Here is a 21,756-nt window from a genome sequence, read left to right as displayed (position 1 = left end):
TTAATCTATGCTTTTAATTTCATTAAGGACAACTTAAATTTTTCTGGGAACTATCAGTGCGTGAATGATGTGGTAGTGGGCTAACTCTGTATTAAAAGCTGTGTAGCATTTCTTTTGTAGCATTTTTTAAAACTTAAAATTTTTATTTTATAATCAGAGTATTGAGTAAAACTTGAAACAGATGATACTGGGAAGTGAGTAAGCCTCGTTCCCCCCTTGTTTGAGGAGCTATCAGTTATCTGTACACTTTTCCATTAGGATAGCAAGGGATAATTAACACTGAATTTTCTACTTAAAGTTGTGTTACATCCAGGTTTACTTCCGCAAGAAACAGCACAGGCGAAGCACAGACTTAGGCTGGGCATTGCCAGCCGACTTTACAAAAAGCTCCCCCCACCCAAGGGCCTCACAGAGAAACAAACGTGGAGTCTGGGCTTCACTTCCTTCTCAAGGAATTCTGGTTTTGTTCACTTGTTTATTGAGGAAACAGATTCTAGAGAGATTTCTGCTGGGGACCTTATGAAATGTGTCCATACAATGAAATTAAAACCTGAATTCCTCCCCGTCCCCGGCCTCTGATGCAGTAGTCTGGACTCAGCAGCCTGTCACATGCAAGCCTCCTTCCTACCCTGCCAGGTCTCCGTGACCCCAGCACAGCCCAGCTGTCCCCCAAGATACTTGGGGGCCAACTCCACACGAGGCACAGCTGGGTGACTGCCAATTAGGCCCGCCCTGAGCAAGAGGCTGCCCATGCTGCTTATCAGTGGAGAGTCGCTCATGCTCTCTTCTCTATTACGATTTATTTTCTTCTACAGAAGAGGACCCTCTCCCCAGTGATTATAGGCAAGGTCTTAGATTCTCAGAGTCAGAAAAAAATTCCTAGATTTCCTAGGATGCTTCTCTCAACTTCTGTAGTTCTGTTAATAATTTGAGCTATTCTTGAAATTATATCATCAAGACGATTAGAATTAAGAGAAAATAGAAATTCTCAAATCTCTCAATTTTGCATGTTTTTAGCAGCCTCGTTAAAACATGATTACAGGGATTTGGAGAAAAAAATAACATTGTGCAGCAGAGTTTTTTAGTGGGGAGACACTGAATTGTATGTTTTATAGAGCAGAAAGTGGCTGTTAGAAGTCCCCTTTATTTGTCCCATTTTAATTGTATTAGATTTGGCAAAAAAGTAACTAAAAAGCAATGAAGTGCAAATAAAGACAGGGTGTAAAAATAAATATAAATCTGTAATCCTGACTGTAAAGTTGTTTGTTAAGGAGGATTGACATGGGCAAAAATTTAATCAGAATACACAAGCTTTACTGATTATTGCTGCCATGTTGTACAATTTTATCCTTTTATTAGAATTTTGGTACTCCGGTTTCCATGTTTGAATTTTGTTGTGTGCTTTGAATGTTCTGTTTTTACATAAAATACTTTCTCTTTAAATCAATTATTATTTTTTTTTTTTACATTCAATTATTTCTGCAATGGGTGCAGTTTGCTCTGTTGCCAATGTCCTGGTTTCTCTCACACTGTACTTTGTATTTCTCACTTATTAAAAGTTTTTAGCCAATGTTCCCAAATTAATTCTAAAATCATATATGAACTATTAATAAGTGCTTTGTACCTTTAAAATAATAGATGCTTGGTTCATATCCATTTACCACAAACACACAACAATGCCTTCTGGCTTACTGTCAGGCCCACTTAGAGCCAAACTAAAACCGTTACTCATTTGACAGTTTATCTAATTATCTGAAGATGATTATTATACTTCTCTCAAGCTCATAGTTTTCTATAATTATTATTATCCTTCTCTCAAAACATTCTCATCCTCTACATTTTCTTAGGATTTCTTTCTAATTTTTTGAAAAAGTCAGGTTTGTTTTTTTTTTTTTCTTTCCTATGTGCTTTATTTTCCTCCCGCCAAGTAAGCTGAGTTTTTTTAGATAATAAAGCTAAGTCTTGCAGAAAGTTTGGAGGTGGGGGAAATAAACCATTGTTACTCACATATATTTCTACTGTGCTGCTATAATTACTGTTTTCCTTTCTTCCTTGTCTTGCAGTTTTTTTAATTTTATTTTATTTTTATTTGGAGGATAATTATTTACTTTATTGTGTTGGCTTCTGCCATTCATCAGCATGAATCACCCATAGGTATACATATGTCCCCTCCCTCTGGAACCTCCCTCCCACCTCATCCCCCTCCCACCCCTCTAGCTTGTTACAGAGCACCAGCTTTGGGTTCTCTGTGTCACACAGCAAATTCCCACTAGCTATCTACTTTACATACAGCTATGAATGTGTTTAAATGCTATATTCTCGAATTATCTCACCTCTCCCACCCCCACTGTCTCCAAAAGTCTGTTCTGTATGTCTGCATCTCCGTTGCTGCTCTGTAAATAGGGTCATCAGTACCATCTTTGTAGATTCCATATGTATGCATTAATATAGGATATTTGTCTTTCTCTAACTTCACTTTGTGTAATAGGCTCTAGGTTCATCCATCTCATTAGAACCAACTCAAACACATTCCTTTATATAGCTGAGTAATATTCCATTGTGTATACATACCACAACTTCTTTATGCATTCATCTGTCAGTGGACATCTGGGTTGCTTACAAGTCCTAGCTATTGTACATAGTGCTGCAGTGAACTCTGAGGTACACGTGTCTTTTTCAGTTATGGCTTCCTCAGGGTATATGCCTAGTATTGGGATTGCTGGGTCATATTGTAGTTTTATTCCTAGTTTTTTAAGGAATCTCCTTACTGTTCCCAATTTCTTGCATTTTCTAATGGAACAAATGCTACTGTGTTGCAGGATTCCCTCATGGTGATAATATGCTATAAAAACTTAAGTGTAGAATTTCTGGTGGCAGAATGTTTCTGAACCTGCCTTTACCTTGGAGCAAGTTGAGTGCCTCCATTTCCCTAATTTTAATATGGGAACAATGAAAGTGCTAACTGCATAGGATTGTTTTACAGACTAAATGAAATCGTGTGCATCACATGGTCAACTTCTGATGATTGATATTCCTCGTTACATATAGTTTTTTTTTCCTCCCATATCCAAGACGATTTCAAGCTAGAGTACAAAAGGAGCATTCTCTGTCAAAGAGTATGACTATTTTTACAGCTTTGGCTATGTATTGCCAAATTATTTTTTTACAAAATGATTTTAGCTGGTTTATAATGCAACCAGCAAGCATGAACTTACCTCATCAGCTTTGAATATTAGCCCCCCTACCATGGTATTTGTTTACTTAGCAAGCAATATGTGTTGCCTTGTTGCTGTTTTAATTGGTATTTCTTAACGTTTATGATTGTAGTCCCTCTTTTTGGAATTCCGTTTATGTGCTTACCCATTTATCCGCTAGGGCCTCCCTTGTTTTTGCTTGTTACTTTGCATAGCCTATTAATAAAATATTAGTCACTTGATGAAACTACTTTTCACTATGGACTTTTTTATTTTGGCTATAATGTCTTAAATTATAAAAGTTTAACATTTTTATGATCTCAAATATATGTCTATTTTCGCTCTTTCAGATTTTATGTAAGATTGGTTTTTCTTCCAGCACTCTGGAAGAATTCGATTTCACTTTCTTTTAATTTTTCTTGATTGGTTAATTTTTTAAACTATGAATTTTGGATGACTTGAATCCAAACAAATGTTTATTAAATTGCAGATTCCTGGGCACCACCAGGCATGCTGAATTGAATCTCTGTGATGGAGCCCAGAAATCTGCATTAAACCAGCATCCCAGATGACCTTCATGCTCAATGAAGCTTGAGAATTCCTATTGTGTGGTTCCGTTTTTAAAGGCATCTCTTAGACATAACCCTCCCTATATTACCCCCATCACACAGACTGAAGCCACAAGGTTTGAAACCTTGAAAGTCTTTCCTACCTTTCTCTTCTCTTTCATTTCCAGAGTGTCAACAAGCCTATTGATTCATTCTTCCAAACTAATATAATATGTGCCATTTAATTTTTCATTTTCTGCTCTTATCATCTCAATTCAGTGTCTTGTTACTTCATTTCTTTCTTAACTGTTTCAGATCCTTTTCCTTTTATTCATCCTCTGGTACAGATAATCTTCCTAAAGCACTGTTTTCATCTTCATTTTTTAGCTCAAAAACATTGAAATGTGCCTGTATTATCTACCAACTCGATGAAACGCACATTGACTTTCAAAACCAAAAATCTTAAACTCTGCGTTAGTTTTCTGTTACTGTTGTACCAAATCATCACAAACTTAGTGGCTTAAGACATTTGTTATTTCACTTTGAATGTGTCAGTAGGGGTTTGTTTGTTCTGGGGGGCTCTAGAAGAGAATCCGTTTCCTTGCCTTTTCCAGCCTCTAGAGGCTGTCACTTTTCATGGCCTTCTTCTGTCTTCAAAGTCAGAAAGCACATCTTCTGTTTCCATTGTCACATTTCCTGTCATCACATCTCCTCTCTCTGACCTAGACACTTCTGCCTCCCCCTTGAGATTACATCTGGGCTACCTGGATGTGCTTGGTTGCCCAGTTGTGTCTGACTCTTTGCAACCCCGTGGATTGTAGCCCTCCAGGCTCCTCTGTCCATGGGATTGTCCAGGCAAGAATACTGGAGTGGGTAGCCATTCCCTTCTCCAGGGAATCTTCCTGACCCAGGGGTTGAACCTGCATCTCCTGCATTGGCAGGTAGATTCTTTACCTGCTGAGCCATCAGGGAAGCCCAGTCTTCCCATCTGTAAGTACTTGTTTTAATCACACCCGTAAGGTAATATATTTAGAGGTTCTAGGGATTAGGACATGGACATCTTTGGGAAGACCAGGATTCTATCTACCATATACCCCTTTACTGGCCAGCTGTATTGCTCACTGCTTCTCCTAAGAAAATGGTAGTGGCAGCCAAGCCAGTCTTCCCCATCAACGCAGTATATGAAGATCACTGCCTCTCTGACTTTGCCATACTGCTTTCCCTCTGTGTTCTCATCTGTTTAAATAAAACTGAAACATTTCAGGTTCTTCTTCAAGGTGAGTTTCTTTTATTCCTGAATCTCTCTGTCCTTGGAACTCCTTTCCCTTTTAGAATAGAGATTTCTACTTAAATTAAAAATGGCTATGAGATAATTTAAACTTTTTTGTTGTGTTAGTCACTCAGTCATATCTGATTCTTTCTGACCCCATGGACTACAACCTACCAGGATCCTCTGTCCATGGAATTTTCCAGGAAGGAATACTGGAATGAGTAGCCATTCCTTTCTCCAGGAGATCTCTCTGACCCAGAGATTGAACCCAGGTCTCCTGCAGTGCAAACAGATTCTTTACTATCTGAGCCACCAGGGACGTCCCAATTAAAATTTAGTTATCCCTAAGTTTTATCTAACTAAAAGATACATTTTTAAAAACTAAGAACTGTGTCCTTAACTAGACTATCCAGGTGATCATTTTATATTGCATAGAAATATCCAGTCAGTACTAGGAACTAAGATAGTGTTTGTAGCTGAATTATACTTCAAAAACAAACTCATAGAAAAGAAGTCAAATTTGTGGTTACCAGAGGTGGGGGTGGGTGCAAGGTCAGGGAGTGTGTTGGGGGAAATAGAATTGGATTAAGGTAGTCAAAAGAAACAAACTTCCAGTTATAAAATAAATAAGTACTAGGGATATAATGTACATTATGATAAATATAATCAATACTGCTTACATTATATATGAACATTGTTAAGAGATTAAATCCTAAAAGTTCCATCACAAGGAAAAATATTTTTTTATTTCTTTAATTTTATATCTATATTAGATGATAGATAGTCACTGAACTTATTGTGGCAACCATTTCATGATGTAGGTAAGTAAAATCATTGTACTGTACACCCTAAACTTACATAGTGCTATATGTCACTAAAATCTCAAAGAAAACTAGAAGGAACAAAATGAATGAATAAATAAAAATAGGAACCATGTCTTTTATATATTCCTCACTGTTAGTGTTGGGCACATATTAGGCATTAACTAAGTATTTGGCAAATGAGATATTTGGAGAACATTATGCATTTTTATGAATTACTGGAGAAATATTTGGTCAACAAGAACAGTTTTTATTGTGGGAGTTTAGTTTACGGTAAGTCTAACCACTTCCCTGGTGGCTCAGATGGTAAAGCGTCTGCCTACAATGTGAGAGACCCAGGTTCAGTCCCTGGGTCGGGAAGATCTGCTGGAGAAGGCAATGGCAACCCACTCCAGTGCTCTTGCCCAGAAAATCCCATGAACGGGGGAGCCTGGCAGGCTACAGTCCATGGAGTCACGAAGAGTCGGACACGACTGAGCAAGTTCCTTTCACTTTCGCTTAACCCCAAGGTTACACTTGCCTCTGTTCTATAGGTCTGCTAGTCCTGGGTGGGAAAGCACAACCACCACACTGAACCCAAAACAGACCCCCACCCTGTTCTTCTCTGGTCACTCTTAGCATGCATGTGCGTGCTCAGTTGCTCAGTCGTGTCCGACTCTTAGTGACCCCGTGGACTGTAGCTCTCCAGGCTCCTCTGTCCATGGGATTTCCCAGGCAAGAATACTGGAGTGGGTCGCCATGCCCTCCTCCAGGGGATCTTCCTGACCCAGGGATCGAATCCACATCTCCAGCATGGCAGGTGGATTCTTTACCACTGTGCCACCTGGGAAGGTACCCTCTTAGCATAATATCTTAAAACAAAAGTTGTAGGGTTCTCTCCTTACGGCTCAGACCCAGGCTGTGACAGGGTAAGACAAGAGCCTTCTCCACGCTCCCGCTAGCCCAGGCTCTGCCCCTCTGCAGCCAAGGTGTTTGCACTGTCAGTGTTGGGTCCTCGAAAGCAGCTCTGCCTTCCTTGGCCCAAATCCTCGGTGTGGAGAGTAAACATCCCCGCCTGGCAAACTGCTAGACACAGTTCGCGTGGCCTTCCCAGCTGTTTCCTGTCCATTCTCAACCAGCCTTTAATTCACAAATGCATGATACTGGATGCTTGGGGCTGGTGCACTGGGATGACCCGGAGGGATGGTATGGGGAGGGAGGAGGGAGGAGAGTTCAGGATGGGGAACACATGTATACCTGTGGCGGATTCATTTTGATATTTGGCAAAACCAATACAATAGTATAAAGTTTAAAAATAAAATTAAATTAAATTTTAAAAAATAAAAATAAATAAATAAAATAAAAGTGACAAATGACCTCAAGTTCTTTTAGGGGAAAAAAAAAAAAAAAAAGGGTTTCCAGGAAATCTGGTGCTGGTTCCTTCCTAAATGAACAAGTTCTTGTGCCTGCCTACTTTTGGCTTGTGTAGACTATTGCCTTCTCATATTTAATTTAACAAAGTCCATGATTCAGAAGGACCAAAAAAACTGCCATATGGGGTTAAACTGGGGGTGTAGCACCTTGTGAACTGTCCTTCAAGGGAACCCTGAGACGATAGGATGACAACATGGAGTAAAAGACTGAATGCCCACCCCCTACCCACCAAGAAATGTTCCCCACTTCTTTCTCTAACATTTTTTTCCTTTTCATCATTTTATTCCCATGCTTGGGGAAAGTATTTCTGTTCCTTTTGGTGGAAAATGGCTGCTATCACCAGTGTACATATGGCAGGTCTTTGTGGGGTAAGTTCTGTGTAAAGTCCTTTAACAGTATGAAAAGGGAAGGGAGTGGTCTTGCCAGGCAGAGGGGGATTGTGTTTGTGGCATCGTGGAATCTGGTTGCTATCTGTGGGGATCAGAAAGGCGGTTGGTCTGGACATAGCCTGGCCTGGACAGTTAATCATCGGATGGAGCTGCAGAAGAGTGTTTTTCTTGTAAGCAGCTGAGCCCTCCTGGAAACATATTGTCTTGGGTTTGTCTCTCCTCATCTCGAGCCATTCATTACTCACCTACAAATGCTGTCACTGAGCCCAGCAACTACGATGATCGGCTTCCTCAGTACTTCTGACATAAATAAAAAGGGAAAATCTTTTCAGTACTATATCCTCAAGATTTTTTTTTTTAAGAAGGAGAGAGAGAGACAGATAATGGAGTTGATTTTCTATTCTGAAACATAAGAAATGTTGTGGTTCAGTTGTGTTAAAGGAAATTTCTTCATGTTTAAAGTAAAACTTAAGAAGCTTATTACCACAGGATAATTAGCATTTTTTGGCTTTGTTCTTGTTTGAGAAATGCCTCAGATAGTGTAGTGATGAGGTATATGTTTATTCCCTTACAGATATTCATCAGTTATTCCTTTCATCCCACCCAGGACTGAATCAGTCTCATCAATAAATGAATATGTTATAATATTTCCCATTGAACATAATAGAACCCACTTTGACTCCATGCTTCCCTGCTATGTTCACTGCCTTGCTCTCCTCTCTCAGTATGATTCCTGGGAAGAGGAGTCTCTGCCTTCCTGCTTACTGGTGTTTCTGACTTTGTAGTGTCTGCACAGTCTTATCGTGTCTCTTCTAGAAACACTTTCTTAACTCAGCTTACCATTTCACTGCCTCCTCACTGCTTGTCTAGCCTCTTTTCTCTGCCCCTCAGAGTTGGGTGTCTCAGACCAAGGCCTTTGCATTAGTTTTCTACTGCAGCATATAGTGGCCACAAACTTAGCATCTTTAACAGATAATTTGTTACCTCAGAGTTCCCATGGATCAGGAGTCTGGGCACAAGCAGATTCTCTGCTTGTGGTCTCATGGGGCTGAAATCAGAGGCAGCCAAGGCTGTGGTCTCATCTGCAGCTCAGGGTCGTCTTTACTGTCCTATCCTCATATGAGTGGAAGTCAGTTCCTTGTGGTTGTAGGACTGAAGTCCCTTTTCTTGCTGACTGTTAGCCAGGGACTGTTCTCAGCTCCTCGAGGCCATCCTAAAATCCTAGCCATGTGTCCCTGTTATTTCTCACAGCTCACTTCTTCCAATCCAGGCCTCTGCTAGGACTGGGTCTCATGGAGTGGAACCCAGTCAGAGGAGTGACTGTCTTACCTCATTTACTGGTCCTCTCAAGATCCAAGGAAGGAATTTTACAGACATGTAAAAGGAGGCAAGGTCTTGGGAGCTTCTCAGGATTCTGCCCCTCACAGCCCTTTTCTATGTATCTAATTCCCAATGTCATGGCATCTAGCTCTGTACCTCTCAGTTCAGTTCAGTTCAGTCACTCAGTTGTGTCTGACTCTTTGCGACCCATGAACTGCAGCACGCCAGGCCTCCCTGTCTATCACCAACTCCTGGAGTTCACCCAGATTCACGTCCATCAAGAGGCTTTTTAGTTCCTCTTCACTTTCTGCCGTAAGGGTGGTGTCATCTGCATATCTGAGGTTATTGATATTTCTCCTGGCAATCTTGATTCCAGCTTGTGGTTCTTCCAGTCCAGCGTTTCTCATGATGTACTCTGCATATAAGTTAAATAAACAGGGTGACAATATACAGCCTTGACGTACTCCTTTTCCTATTTGGAACCAGTATCACTCAAATATTCTCCCTCACAGTTTACAGACCCATATCCAACTGCCTACGCATTATCTCTGCTTGGATACTGACTTGAAATCACAAAAATGGAACAATTGATTCCTTTGTGTTCAGTTCAGTCGCTCAGTTGTGTCCGACTCTTTGCGACCTCATGAACTGCAGCACGCCAGGCCTCCCTGTCCATCACCAACTCCTGGAGTTCACTGAGACTCACGTCCATTGAGTCAGTGATGCCATCCAGCCATCTCATCCTCTGTCGTCCCCTTCTCCTCCTGCCCCCAATCCCTCCCAGCATCAGAGTCTTTTCCAATGAGTCAACTCTCCGCATCAGGTGGCCAAAGTATTGGAGTTTCAGCTTCAACATCAGTCCTTCCAATGAACACCCAGGACTGATCTCCTTTGGGATGGACTGGTTGGATCTCCTTGCAGTCCAAGGGACTCTCAAGAGTCTTCTCCAACACCACAGTTCAAAAGCATCAATTCTTCGGTGCTCAGCTTTCTTCACAGTCCAACTCTCACATCCATACATGACCACTGGAAAAACCATAGCCTTGACTAGATGGACCTTTGTTGGCAGAGTAATGTCTCTGCTTTTTAATATGCTGTCCTTTGTGTTAGGAATATGTTTTCTTGGATATGATAGAAACTTGACCAAATTTCTTAAACAAGTAAGAGATTAATAATTCTCATATTGCAAGAAAACTAAAGGCAGGTAGTCCAAGTTGATGTAGCAATTCTACCATATCCATGTTTCAAGCTCCTTTTATCTTTCTGCTTTACTGTCTTCACCTTAGCACGTGACTTTCACCCTCTGGTTCCAACATAGCTGCTATCCCTCCAGCATTACTTCCATGTTTCTGGTAGGAAGAAAAGCCTTTTCTCTTTTTTTGAGGAAAAGAGACCTACTCAGTGGACTAACGCTACATTTCTGTTTTTATTTGTTTGTTTTATTGTCTTTTTTAGTTTTGATTATTTATTTTGGCTGTGCTGGGTCTTCACTGCTGTGTGGGCTTTCTGTAGTTGTGGCTCCCAGGCTCTGAGGCACAGGCTCCGTGGTTGTGGCACACAGGCTTAGTTGTCCCTGCAGCACATGGGTCACACCTGTGTCTCCTGTGTTAACACGTGGATTCTTCACCACTGAGCCAGCAGCACACCCCCTACACTACATTTCATTAACAGCTTCATCACATGGCAATCCTAATTACCAAGGAACCGGGAAAATTAGGATTTATAGTCACTAAGCGTTTGTGTTTTGTTTTGTTTTACAAGAAGGAGGAGGAAGTGAATATTGGATAGGCGGCCTACAGTACCAGCCATATCCTTACTCATGTGATGTGTGATTTTGCTGCAAGTGACTCTAGAACCAAAATAATGTTTACCGTAACACATACTCCTTTATTTTTCCCTTATGTAATGACTAGGGCTAATGTAACAGTTACATGAGCCTCAGGGACCCCGGCTTTTATGACTTTCCTCTTCTCAACACATCGCTTCTGTCTCATGGTAGGAGGTGACTGCTCTGGGTCTAGCCCTTACATGGGTGCCAGCAGGAAGAAGGAAAGGAAAGAAGGAATAGTCCTTCCCCGTAAGAACACTTCTTGGGCTTCCCTGGTGGCTCAGTAGTAAAGAATCCACCTGCCAATGCAAGAGACACAAGTTCGATCCCTGATCCAGGAAGATCCCACCTGCCACAGACCACCTAAGCCTGTGTGCCACAACAATTGAGCCTGTGCTCCAGAGCCTGGGAACTGCAACTACCGAAGCCTGTGCAATCTATAGCCTGTGCTCCATACAAGAGAAGCTGCTTCAGTGAGAAACCTGTGCATCACAACTAGAGAGAAGCCCCTGCTCACCGCAATAGAGAAAAGTCCAGGCAGCAGCAAGACCAGCTCAGCCAAAAATACATAAATAAATTCATTTTTAAAAGCTTTTTTCTTTAAAAAAAAAAAAAAAAGAAAGAATACTTCCTGAAAGTTGCACAAACGTTACCTGCCTTTGTCCAGAATTCAGTCATTCAGCTACACGTAGCTTCTAGGGAGATTGGGAGATGTAGTCTTTATTCTGGGCAGTCATGTACTCAGCTGAAAATCAGGAGTTCTGTTCTGTAGAACTTCAGGGTTCTACAGAACAGTCGCTTTGGGGAGGCAAGTAGTGTTCTCTGCCACCTACTCTAAACCTGGCATTCTACCACCTTTTAGTAAACAGGATGCTGCCAGATAAGGTCAGAAACCCAAAAGACTCAGGGTCAGGGAGTCATTCTACCCACCTCCACTTTCCACGTCCTCTCCCAGCCTTCAGCTTCTCCCCACTCCACTGCCAGGACCATCGTCCCCATCACCGTCCTTGCCTGGACTTCCATAGGAACTGCTAACTGATCTGCCTGCTGTGATCCCACCCCCTACAGTCCATCTTGCTCATAGAATCTAGCATAATCTCTTTAAAGTAAAAATCATATCAAGTCATTCCCTTGTTTAAAACAGCGTGTTTCCCACGTGAAATGACAGTCCAGTTCCCACCGTCACCTCCAAGGCCCTACACTGTCTGATTCTGCTGCCTCTCGGCCTCAGCTTTTTGAACAACAGGCTTGGTCCTTGGTCCTCCCTTTCCGTTGCTCTGCTTCTGCTGGAACGTTCCGTCTCCAGTTCCCTTACCTGGTGGCTCCCTCCCAGCATGCTTCAAATGGCTCCTCAGACATTCTCACCTAACACAGGCCCTTCCCCAGTGCACACACCATCTGTTATTGTCTGCCTTCACCCTGCTTTATTAACTCATTTCTTGTTTTTGTCTTTCCGGGAAGCCTCACAAAGGCCAGAGCGTCTCTAACACGGAGGAGGAGCTTGGTGTCTTCTGTTCCATGACCTTCTTCAGGCCTCTTTGTTTTCCCTGGTACTTCCTTTTATTTTTTATTTTTTTCTGATAGACCAAAGAATAATGTACTTTAACAGATCTTGAATTTGTCCGTCTTACCCATGCTGTCTCTTGCATGGAGTCAGCCTTCTTCCGGGCAGTTGCCTTGTCCAAGGGCTCTGACCTTCTGCTCTAACCTAGACAGATAGTTCTCAGGCCTGCTGTGCACAGCTGCCCTTGGACTTCCCCTTGCCATGCTGATGGCACAGAGTTAGGAGTCCTGATACCATTTTTCCTCTTCCTTGATTTAATTTCTCAGTTTTCTGGAATTGCATGTTGACTTCTGTGTAAAGAAGGAAGGGCAGGTAAACCTTCTCTCACACTTTATTGATGATATGCTAGTTATAGAAATCTATATCGAATTAGATCTTTGAAGCATTGTTCTAGCGTTCATTATTGCTGATGACAAGTCGGTTGCCATTGTGGCTCTGCTTCCTTTATTTGCCAACTGATGTTTTTCTCTCTGTCTTCTCTTTTTCCTTGATATTCTTAAATCTCAACAGATGAATGTCAGTAAATGTAGATTCTTTTTATACATTATGCTGGCAGTGGGTTCTTAATCTGGAGACATATATTAGGTCATAGAAAAACTTTTTTCTTTGAAACTGTCTTTTACTCTTCATTACTTTCCTATTAAATCCCCTGGATTAATCCTATATGTGTTTTATCTTTTCACCTACCTTTTCTCTCATTTTGTTTATTCTGCGCTTTGAGAGACTTCCATGATTTTATATTCTGCCTCTTTTAATTTATTAATTTCTGTCATGTTCTTTAAGTTCTGAAATCTTTTTTCTCTGATTATTTCCTTTTCATTGCAACTAACTGTTCGTGTTTAATAGGAGCATTATCTTCTCAAATCTCTCTGCAGATACTAAATAGAATTTTTAAAGATCTCTTCTATTATTTGATTTATGTTCCTTTTGGGATTAGTTGCTCCATTTGTTTTTTCTTATCCTTTCTCCTTTGTAGTGCTTGCTCTCCTATGAAAGCAATCCTTGATTGTCCATCCAGTTAGATGAATTATTCTAGGTATTTGTCACTGCTTCCTCCACTTAGAATGCATAAGTCTGGTCCCTCTGTAGGGTGTTTGTCAACTGAAGGGCTTCATTATAGGGAATGAGGGGAGAGAGGCAGATTCTAGGCTGGGAACTTCATGAAAACCAGAGTGACCAGAATGGCAAACACCCTTCTTCAACCCAAACATTTCATGAAATTTCCTTAGGAATGCTGACCCTCTTTTTTTTTTTTTTTTAATTTATTTCTCATTGGAGGATAATTGCTTTACAATGTTATGTTGGTTTCTGCTGTACAAGAGTGTGAATCAGCCATAAGTATACATATGTTCCCTCCCTCTTGAACCTCCCACCCACCCCCCCCCACCCCACCCCTCTAGGTCATTGCAGAGCACCAGGTTGAGCTCCTTCTGTTATACAGCAAATTCCTACCGGCTATCTATTTTGCTGCTGCTGCTAAGTCGCTTCATCCGTGTCCGACTCTGTGCGACCCCATGGACTGCAGCCTACCAGGCTTCTCTGTCCATGGGATTCTCCAGGCAAGAGCACTGGAGTGGGTCGCCATTTCCTTCTCCAGTACATGAAGGTGGAAAGTCAAAGTGAAGTCGCTCAGTCGTGTCCGATTCTTAGTGACCCTGTGGACTTCAGCCCACCAGGCTCCTCCGTCCATGGGATTTTCCAGGCAACAGTACTGGAGTGGGGTGCCATTGCCTTCTCCCGGCTATTTTACATACATATATATGTTTCAGTGCTACTCTCTCAATTCATCCTACCCTCTCCTTCTCCCACTGTGTCCACAAGTATGTTCTCTATGACACCGTTTTTTATAGAATAGGGGTGTGCATGCTTAGGGATAACACTGGACTGCTATTTATCTCTGTGGTCTTTGGCACAGACTAAAACATAGTCTGTCCCGCTTCTTGTTCCCTCCTCCTCTTAACGCCAGTCCTGAGCACACAGCCTCTCAGGCTTCTGAGAAGACTGACATCCAGACCCTTTGCAGTCTACTTCTTGAGGAGGTCTGGGTTGGGGCTTCCTCTGCTCCAGCCTTTTCTTTAGCATCATGCTCCTGCTTTCTATCTTTTACAAAGCTGTTAATCTCTTGCTTGGTGATTGCTCCTTCCTCCTTGCCCTGTTCTCTGTGTTATTGTGAGTCCTATTTCCATTGGCATTCTTTTTTTAGTGTCTACCAGGATTAAATTCAGGTCTATGAAACAGAAAGTCCACATGCCAGTAACTTTAAAATAGGAGGGTGGGGGGACTTTTTGTTTTTGTCTTAAAAAACAAGTCAGGTTGTTGTGGCAGCTCTAGGAGGTGCTCAGGTACTGACTATTTTTTCTGCTCAGTCATCTGGACACCTGTCTTCCATCTTCAGAACTCTCACTTCATGGTGGCAGATGGTCATGGCAGCTCCAGCCATCACAGTCACCTTCTAGGGAGGAAGAGCTAAAGGGGAAATAAGACAGCTGCTGCAAGTCAGCTGAGTGTGCTGCACTTAGTATTTATGGAAAACTTTTCTTTATGACTTCTGATTACCTTTGGCCCCCACTCTTTGCAGGGGGATGTGGGAAATTAAAGCTGAATTTAGCTGAATACAGTATTATTTCCAATAACTTAGGAGTTTGATGAGCAAGAGAAGAAGGATAGATTTGGGTTTGCAGCTAGCACTTTTACCCTGTTAGCAGCACTTCAGGTGTGAATGAAGGAAGCAAACACAGGCTCAGCCTAACACTTTGAACTAGAAGCACTGATCTTTTAATTGCACAAGATTCCTTCTTTCAGCCTAGACTGGTTAGTGGTGAATATATGCTTATGAACGAGAAAAAATTTTTATTACAGTTTTAGATCCTGGGGTTTAGCTGCTGTATGTATTAATATTTTCTTAGAGGTCATTATGCCATTTCTTCTCATGTAAAGGGGCAGTTTAGTCGGGTTTCCAAGTTTTAAAATTAGAGCATTAAAATATTTCCACTTTAGAGGCAGTGTGTTAGTTTTTTATGCATTGCTGCTGTAAGAAGTTAGCATAAACTTAGTAACTTAAAACAACACAAGTTTATTATCTTATGCCTCTCAAGGTTAGAAATCCAAATTGAGTTTCATTGAGTTAAAATTAAGATATGAATGGATTGTAGGAGGTAATTGATTCCTTTCCCTTTTCAGCTTCCAGAGGTCACCTGGGCTCATGACCTTTACTTTGTCACCTAAACCAGTCATGTATCATCTTCCATTCTCTGATTCTGGTCCTCCTGCTTCCCTCTTATCAGGAGCCTTACGATTACATTGAGCCCACCTGTATAATCTAGGATAATCTCTCCATGGTAATATCACGTAATCAGATATACACAGTAGTAGCTGGCCCTATAAGATAATATTCACAGGTTTAGGATGTGGTGGAGAAGGCAATGGCACCCCACTCCAGCACTCTTGCCTGGAAAATCCCATGGACAGAGGAGCCTGGTGGGCCGCAGTCCATGGAGTCACTAAGAGTCGGAGACGACTGAGCAACTTCACTTTCACTTTTCACTTTCATGCATTGGAGAAGGAAATGGCAACCCACTCCAGTGTTCTTGCCTGGAGAATCCTAGGGACGGGGGAGCCTGGTGGGCTGCTGTCTATGGGCTCGCACAGCGTCAGACACGACTGAAGCGACTTAGCAGCAGTAGCAGCAGCAGCAGGATGTGGTAGTAGGAACCTGCAACAGGCAGCTCTAACTCAACTTCCAAAAGAATTTTCCTTTATTTATATAGTCCCTTAAAACTGCTGCCCAGAAAGGCCAGAGAACCCTTTAGCTGAGAACCATCACTCAGTTTTTGTGAGCAAAATTTAGACCTAATGCTTAGGAATATTGGAAGGATCAGTCTTTTTTTTTTTTTTTTTTTTAAAGTTCTTTTTATTATAGAACTTTAAAGAAACCCTCCATATGATGTGGTCTAGTTCATATGGCATTCCAGGAATGATGATTATCAGCAGTTGCATTTTGTTTTGCCTTTTTCTGTGAAAAATATGTAGAAAGACCTTTCATCAGAAATGTACTTCTTCCAACCATAATGTTATTGTATTCATTGATTTTGGAAACTATAAACTTCTATGCTTTCTTCATAATTCACTTATTGAACTCTTAATTTTTCAGAAAAAAAAAATTCCAATCTCTTATACCAGATGATGTATAACAATAAAAACAACTACTAAAACAGAGAACTCATGTTCTGAAACATGAATATTTAGGACAGCTAAAGAAAGAATTGTCGATGAAATTTCAGTGTATATATATTTTACTCTTTCTTTTTATTGGAGATCACTGTGGTTCACTTTCTTTTATTGGCTTTTCCCGCAAATAATGTCTTTATAATCAAAAGACATTTTCTGTTTTCATTTCTGTCTTTATAGCTTAAGAAATGCATTAAAACTCCAGAAATTCCTTCTAAACATGTTCGGAACTGGGTCCCAAAAGTCTTAGAACAACGACGACAAGGTTTGGAAACATATTTACAGGTAAGATGTGTTTCGAGCCTCAATTAATATAATGTCACTTAAAAGAATCATATATCTCAATGTTTTTTCTCAGAACGTATGGGTAAGATGCAGACCGTATCAAGAAGTAAAACATTCTGAATGAAAGGAAAGTTTAAAATTATAAATATGTTGTTGGTTGGTTCTTTTATCTTTGATTAGGTTCCATTTTAAAATGGTTATGTGAAAGTGAAAATTTAGTATAAAAGTAAAAACCACTTTACAAGATGTCTATTTTTCTGTTCAACCCTACAAATTGCTTTTTTGTTTTTAATTTTCCTCTTCAAGATTTGTCTCTTCCTCATAGCCTAAGATGGTAAAGCATCTGCCTGCAATGCAGGAGAGCCGGGTTCAATCCCTGGGTCAGGAAGATTCCCTGGAGAAGGAAATGGCAACCCACTCCAGTACTCTTGCCTGGGAAATCCCATGGACAGAGGAGCCTGGTAGGCTACAGTCCATGGGGTTGCAAAGAGTCAGACACAACTGAGCGACTTCATTATTAGGGCTTCCCTGGTGGCGTAGTGTCCCTAGCCTTTAGATGTTGAGTGTTCGAGAGAAAATGAGAGAAACTGCATTTTCAGTGGGCCTGGCTGGTACACGTCTGGAATCAAATTGAGAATAAGTATGTAAAAATTGCCTCTGACGAAGTACTAACTTCTTCAAAAAGTAGAATGTGTGTCTTTAAAACAATCCATAGGACTCTCTTTCCTGCAGCTATGAGGAGCAAACAGATCTACCTAAGTCAGATAAGACAAAGCAGTCTCTCTGCCGAGTGACAGAAAAAAACAAAAGGAAAGAGTGAGGCAATGTCAACTTCTCTGAGTTTTAAAAAGTGCTAGTGGCCTCAGGTGAATAGTCAGTGTAGCCATTATTAATCCAAGGAGTGCCATGTGGAGTAGGCGCTGAGAGGAGGGCGGGGGGCTGGGGCGCCTATGTTCATCAGGACGTGAGTCCACTTGAGGGGTTGACGCATGAGGCTGACTGACCAGGAGTGAGGGGTTGGTGTAGGGGAATCTTGGCTCTCAAAAACAAAGAGCTGGGCATCACCTCAGAGTTCTAAATTTACCATGATGATCTAACCAGGACATGTTTCTTCAAAGAAGTTGGTGTTTGTCCACAGCTGTCTTTGTAACCCCCTTCAGCGTTAACCCTCGGTGGATTCTGTTTGGGCAGGCAGCTATGGGCTGCAGGAAGCTTACACCTGGTGTCCTCTACAGAGCTTTTCTGGTTGGTCGTGCTTGAATGACTAGTAGCTAGAAGCTCAAGAGAGGCTGTTGACACGGGCTTGTACTTAGTGATCAGTTCACAGGCCTCTCCCCCAGTAGAAAAATTGTCAAGGAGCCGTCCCTGGCCTCCCACAGTTTGCTTGGTCTTTACAGTGTTCACAGGGGAAAGTTGGTGTGTGGAAACCCCCAGAACCCAGAGGACGGCTGTCTTCACTGCTTTTGTTCTTCTGCTTGGGGATGTGGTAGATGGATCCTTCACTGCCTCTCCCAGCAGTGGGAGATTAAGGGAAGTAGAGACTGCAAATGACAGGGAAGTGTGTGGCATGCGCCCTGAGACTCTGTATATAGAGCCATAAGACTTCCAGAGCCTCGGGCTGCAACTGCAAAACCAAACCCAAAAACCCCAAAACGAGACTTTAGATGTTGTATGCAAAGGTAAAAATGCATGTTCTCTATAATTATATGGGCTTGGTAAACAACACATTTTAATTTGTAAGCCAGATTTTCCACAGATATTGTATATCTTCAAGCTTCAGTTCTGAAGAAAGCTTTGCTCTTTCCTCCCATTGTATTTGACACATGACTCCCATTACTGCTCAGTGTAAACATTTTAAGATGTTTGTACTTTGGATATAAATATGCAGATAAAATCATCTGGCATAGAGAGGAGTTTACAGTGACACTCAAATTGAGCTGAGAATTTTCTATTCTCAGAAACAGAGCTTGAAAGATGTGGTTGAATGACTGAGAGGGCTTGTTTGCTCTTGTGCGTTTAATATTCAGTTTGTTGTCAGTTAAGTCCTGAAGGAGTTCAAGGATGCTTTCTTTTCTCCCCCTTTTCTCTGATTTTATCTGTGTGCTGTGGGAGCCAAATGGAAGTTACAGAGATGAGTGTGGATGAAAGGTGAGTGCAGATGCTTGATCAGTTCCCAGGGAAATGAAAACCCTGGCTTAGGGGTCACTTCTTAATATCTTTTGGTGTTTAAGTCTCTTCAGAAGTAAGACAGTTCCCACTATTCCTTCTACTCACCTGTGTAACTCCAGTTTGAATCCCACTCACCCTCTGTTGGAGAAGGAAATGGCAACCCACTCCAGTACTCTTGCCTGGAAAATCCCATGGACAGAGGAGTGTGGTAGGCTACAGTTCACGGGGTTGCAAAGAGTTGGACACAACTGAGCAACTTCACTTCACCCTCTGTACCAGGCTGAACCCCTGAGTGTAAGTGCCACTAGCACTTCTTGGCAGGCACCACTCTGCAGAGAATCCGTCTCAGCTTGAGGTACATAGGATGGCACTGTTCAGGCCCATACGCTTGAGAAAGTATCAATACCCCAAGCCATAGCATCTTAAGCTCACAGAGATCTTAGATCTCATCCAATCCAGCTTGTCTCCTGCCCTTGAGTTAAGTTCATGAGCATCCCTCTGGTCTCAGTTTACCACCCATAAAACAGACAGATTAACTCTTGGAAGGGCCAGAGAAAACCCTTCCTTTTGTCCCCAAAGCAACTAATATGCTCTAGACCGTGGATGGGTTCAACACTACTACTACTACTAAGTCACTTCAGTCATGTCCGACTCTCTGCGACCCCATAGACGGCAGCCCACCAGGCTCCCCCGTCCCTGGGATTCTCCAGGCAAGAACACTGGAGTGGGCTGCCATTTCCTTCTCCAATGCATGAAAGTGAAAAGTGAAAGTGAAGTCTCTCAGTCATATCCAACTCTTAGCAACCCCATGGACTGCAGCTTACCAGGCTCCTCCTTCCATGGGATTTTCCAGGCAAGAGGACTGGAGTGGGATGCCATTCCACACATTTCCTGAATTGGCCCACACTACTCTTTTATTTTAGAGATGGAGAACCAGAATTCCAGTGGGGTTAAGCAACTTGCTCACTTCCTGGAGTATATTAGTTAAAGAGATAGGATTGGAATTTTAATTTCTTAACTCCCAGGTTAGACTCTTTTTTTTTATGTATTGTAGGTTTTCTAAGTCAGGAGAAATTTTCAACCTTAATGTATAGTTTGTGTTAAGGATATGATAATAAAAGTAAAGGAAAATAGCTTATAAACCATCACAATTTAACTAGCTGTCTGTCCCCATCTTCTTTGATTGATAGATTTTTTTTTATATCTTTGACTTCAATATTTAGAATCCTTTAAAAACTGTGAGCAATGTATCTATTTTCTGTGTCAAGTCATCTGGATAGAAACAGAAATCTTAAGAATAAATTAATTTGGGTTTCCCAAATTTATTTGACCATCAAACATGGTTTATGTAATATTTTATCTCTCAGTTTGAGAGGATTTTCCACCTTTCCTAAGACCCCACTGAAACAAAGGTATAAAAGCTTCAAAAGAAATAAACCACAGCAGTTAGGTGGTAGATGGGCAGGGAAAAGAGGGGATCATCAATGGGAAAAAAAACTACATTTGACAGTTTTCTAGAAGATGGAATGTTCTGGTAGCATGCGATGGGTGCTACAAAGTGAAAAGCAAAGCTCAGCCGTGAGAGCCTGTGTGGATGTGGGAGGCAGCCTACTCACAGCTGTGGTGGAGATAGTCTTCTGGACTTGGAGTTGGCAGGTGAGGCAGAGGCTGAGGTGAGCGGTGAGACTGAACACAGACGGATGCCCAGACTCCTTATTCTGTCCAGAATACATCCTCATATTTATGACCAGGTCCAAAATTTGTAAAGACTATTTTCTTGAAAATAAAACAACGCAACAAAATACTAAACAGAATGTCTGAGGAAAGCTAAAGCTTCTAAGGTGGATATCAGGGCCCCCAAGTTGACAACCCCCTCCCCCTCCTCTTACCTCAAGGAGAAGCCCATCAAACTGCACGCTCCACCCACACGCTCCCCTCAGAAGGAAGCGCTCCTGCTGACTTGAGGAAGTCCCCTCAAGCTGCTTTCTGCAGTGAGGTCTGATCACCAGGGATCTCCAAGCATTGAAGAAAAAGGCCAAGATGAACGAAAGCACTAACTCTTCAGGAAAGAGATAATTCAGAACACAACATATATCATAAATCTCAAGAGCTTCCCAAAGGTATTACACTCAAAAAATGACTTTAGGGTACTGTGTGAAAGGACCAGAGAACACACGAGCGTTTTTAGCATTAGTTGTTTTATCCAGCTGATTAAAACTGTTTTATCCAATTGATGGGGAGCTGCCCTTCCTAGTTGGGAAACCGTTCCACAGAGTACAGCGAGAAAAGCTCCAACAGAGACAAAGAGACACAGTGGTCAGTTCAAGTCTGATGTCCTCTTTCCTTCTGGAGGTCCAGGGAGAAGGAAGAGGAGAAAATACAGAAGTGGGGGAGAAGATAATCAAACGAGAAACACTTAACAATTTCACTTTTACTCAGACAAGGTTCTCCAAGCGCAGAGCACAATGAGTGAAGAAACCCTCTAATGCCTAGACAAAATCTGGCAACATTTCAGTACTTCATCAAAGATGAAGACCCTTGATTTTTCTTCCAGAAAGAGAAAACAGTGGTTAGCAAGGCTGAGGTTTAGTTGTATCTTCACTTATTTATTTAAGGCTGATTTAACGGGCAAGTCTCTTATCATTCTTTATTAGCAACTTTAAATTGGAAGCTCTCATGATTTTCAGACAAGGAATTTCACCAGAACTTTGCATGAACAGCACACTTG

The 21,756-nt window shown here is 41.6% G+C and overlaps 1 protein-coding gene across 2 annotated transcripts in view; it reads left to right on the top strand.

Annotated features, from left to right (window-relative positions):
- Positions 1-21,756, top strand: part of SNX24 (sorting nexin 24) — a 171,581-nt gene that overhangs the window by 95,495 nt on the left and 54,330 nt on the right. For both annotated transcript variants that reach the window (XM_005209116.5, NM_001076311.1), the window contains exon 3: positions 16,755-16,859. In XM_005209116.5, the coding sequence (XP_005209173.1) occupies positions 16,755-16,859 (105 nt within the window). The remainder of the gene's footprint in view (positions 1-16,754; positions 16,860-21,756) is intronic.

This window comes from Bos taurus, chromosome 7 (assembly GCF_002263795.3).
Source record: "Bos taurus isolate L1 Dominette 01449 registration number 42190680 breed Hereford chromosome 7, ARS-UCD2.0, whole genome shotgun sequence".
NCBI classification, from domain to species: Eukaryota; Metazoa; Chordata; class Mammalia; order Artiodactyla; family Bovidae; genus Bos; species Bos taurus.
The sequence above is the reverse complement of the archived record's forward strand: the minus strand, read 5'-3'. Positions and strand labels throughout refer to the sequence as shown.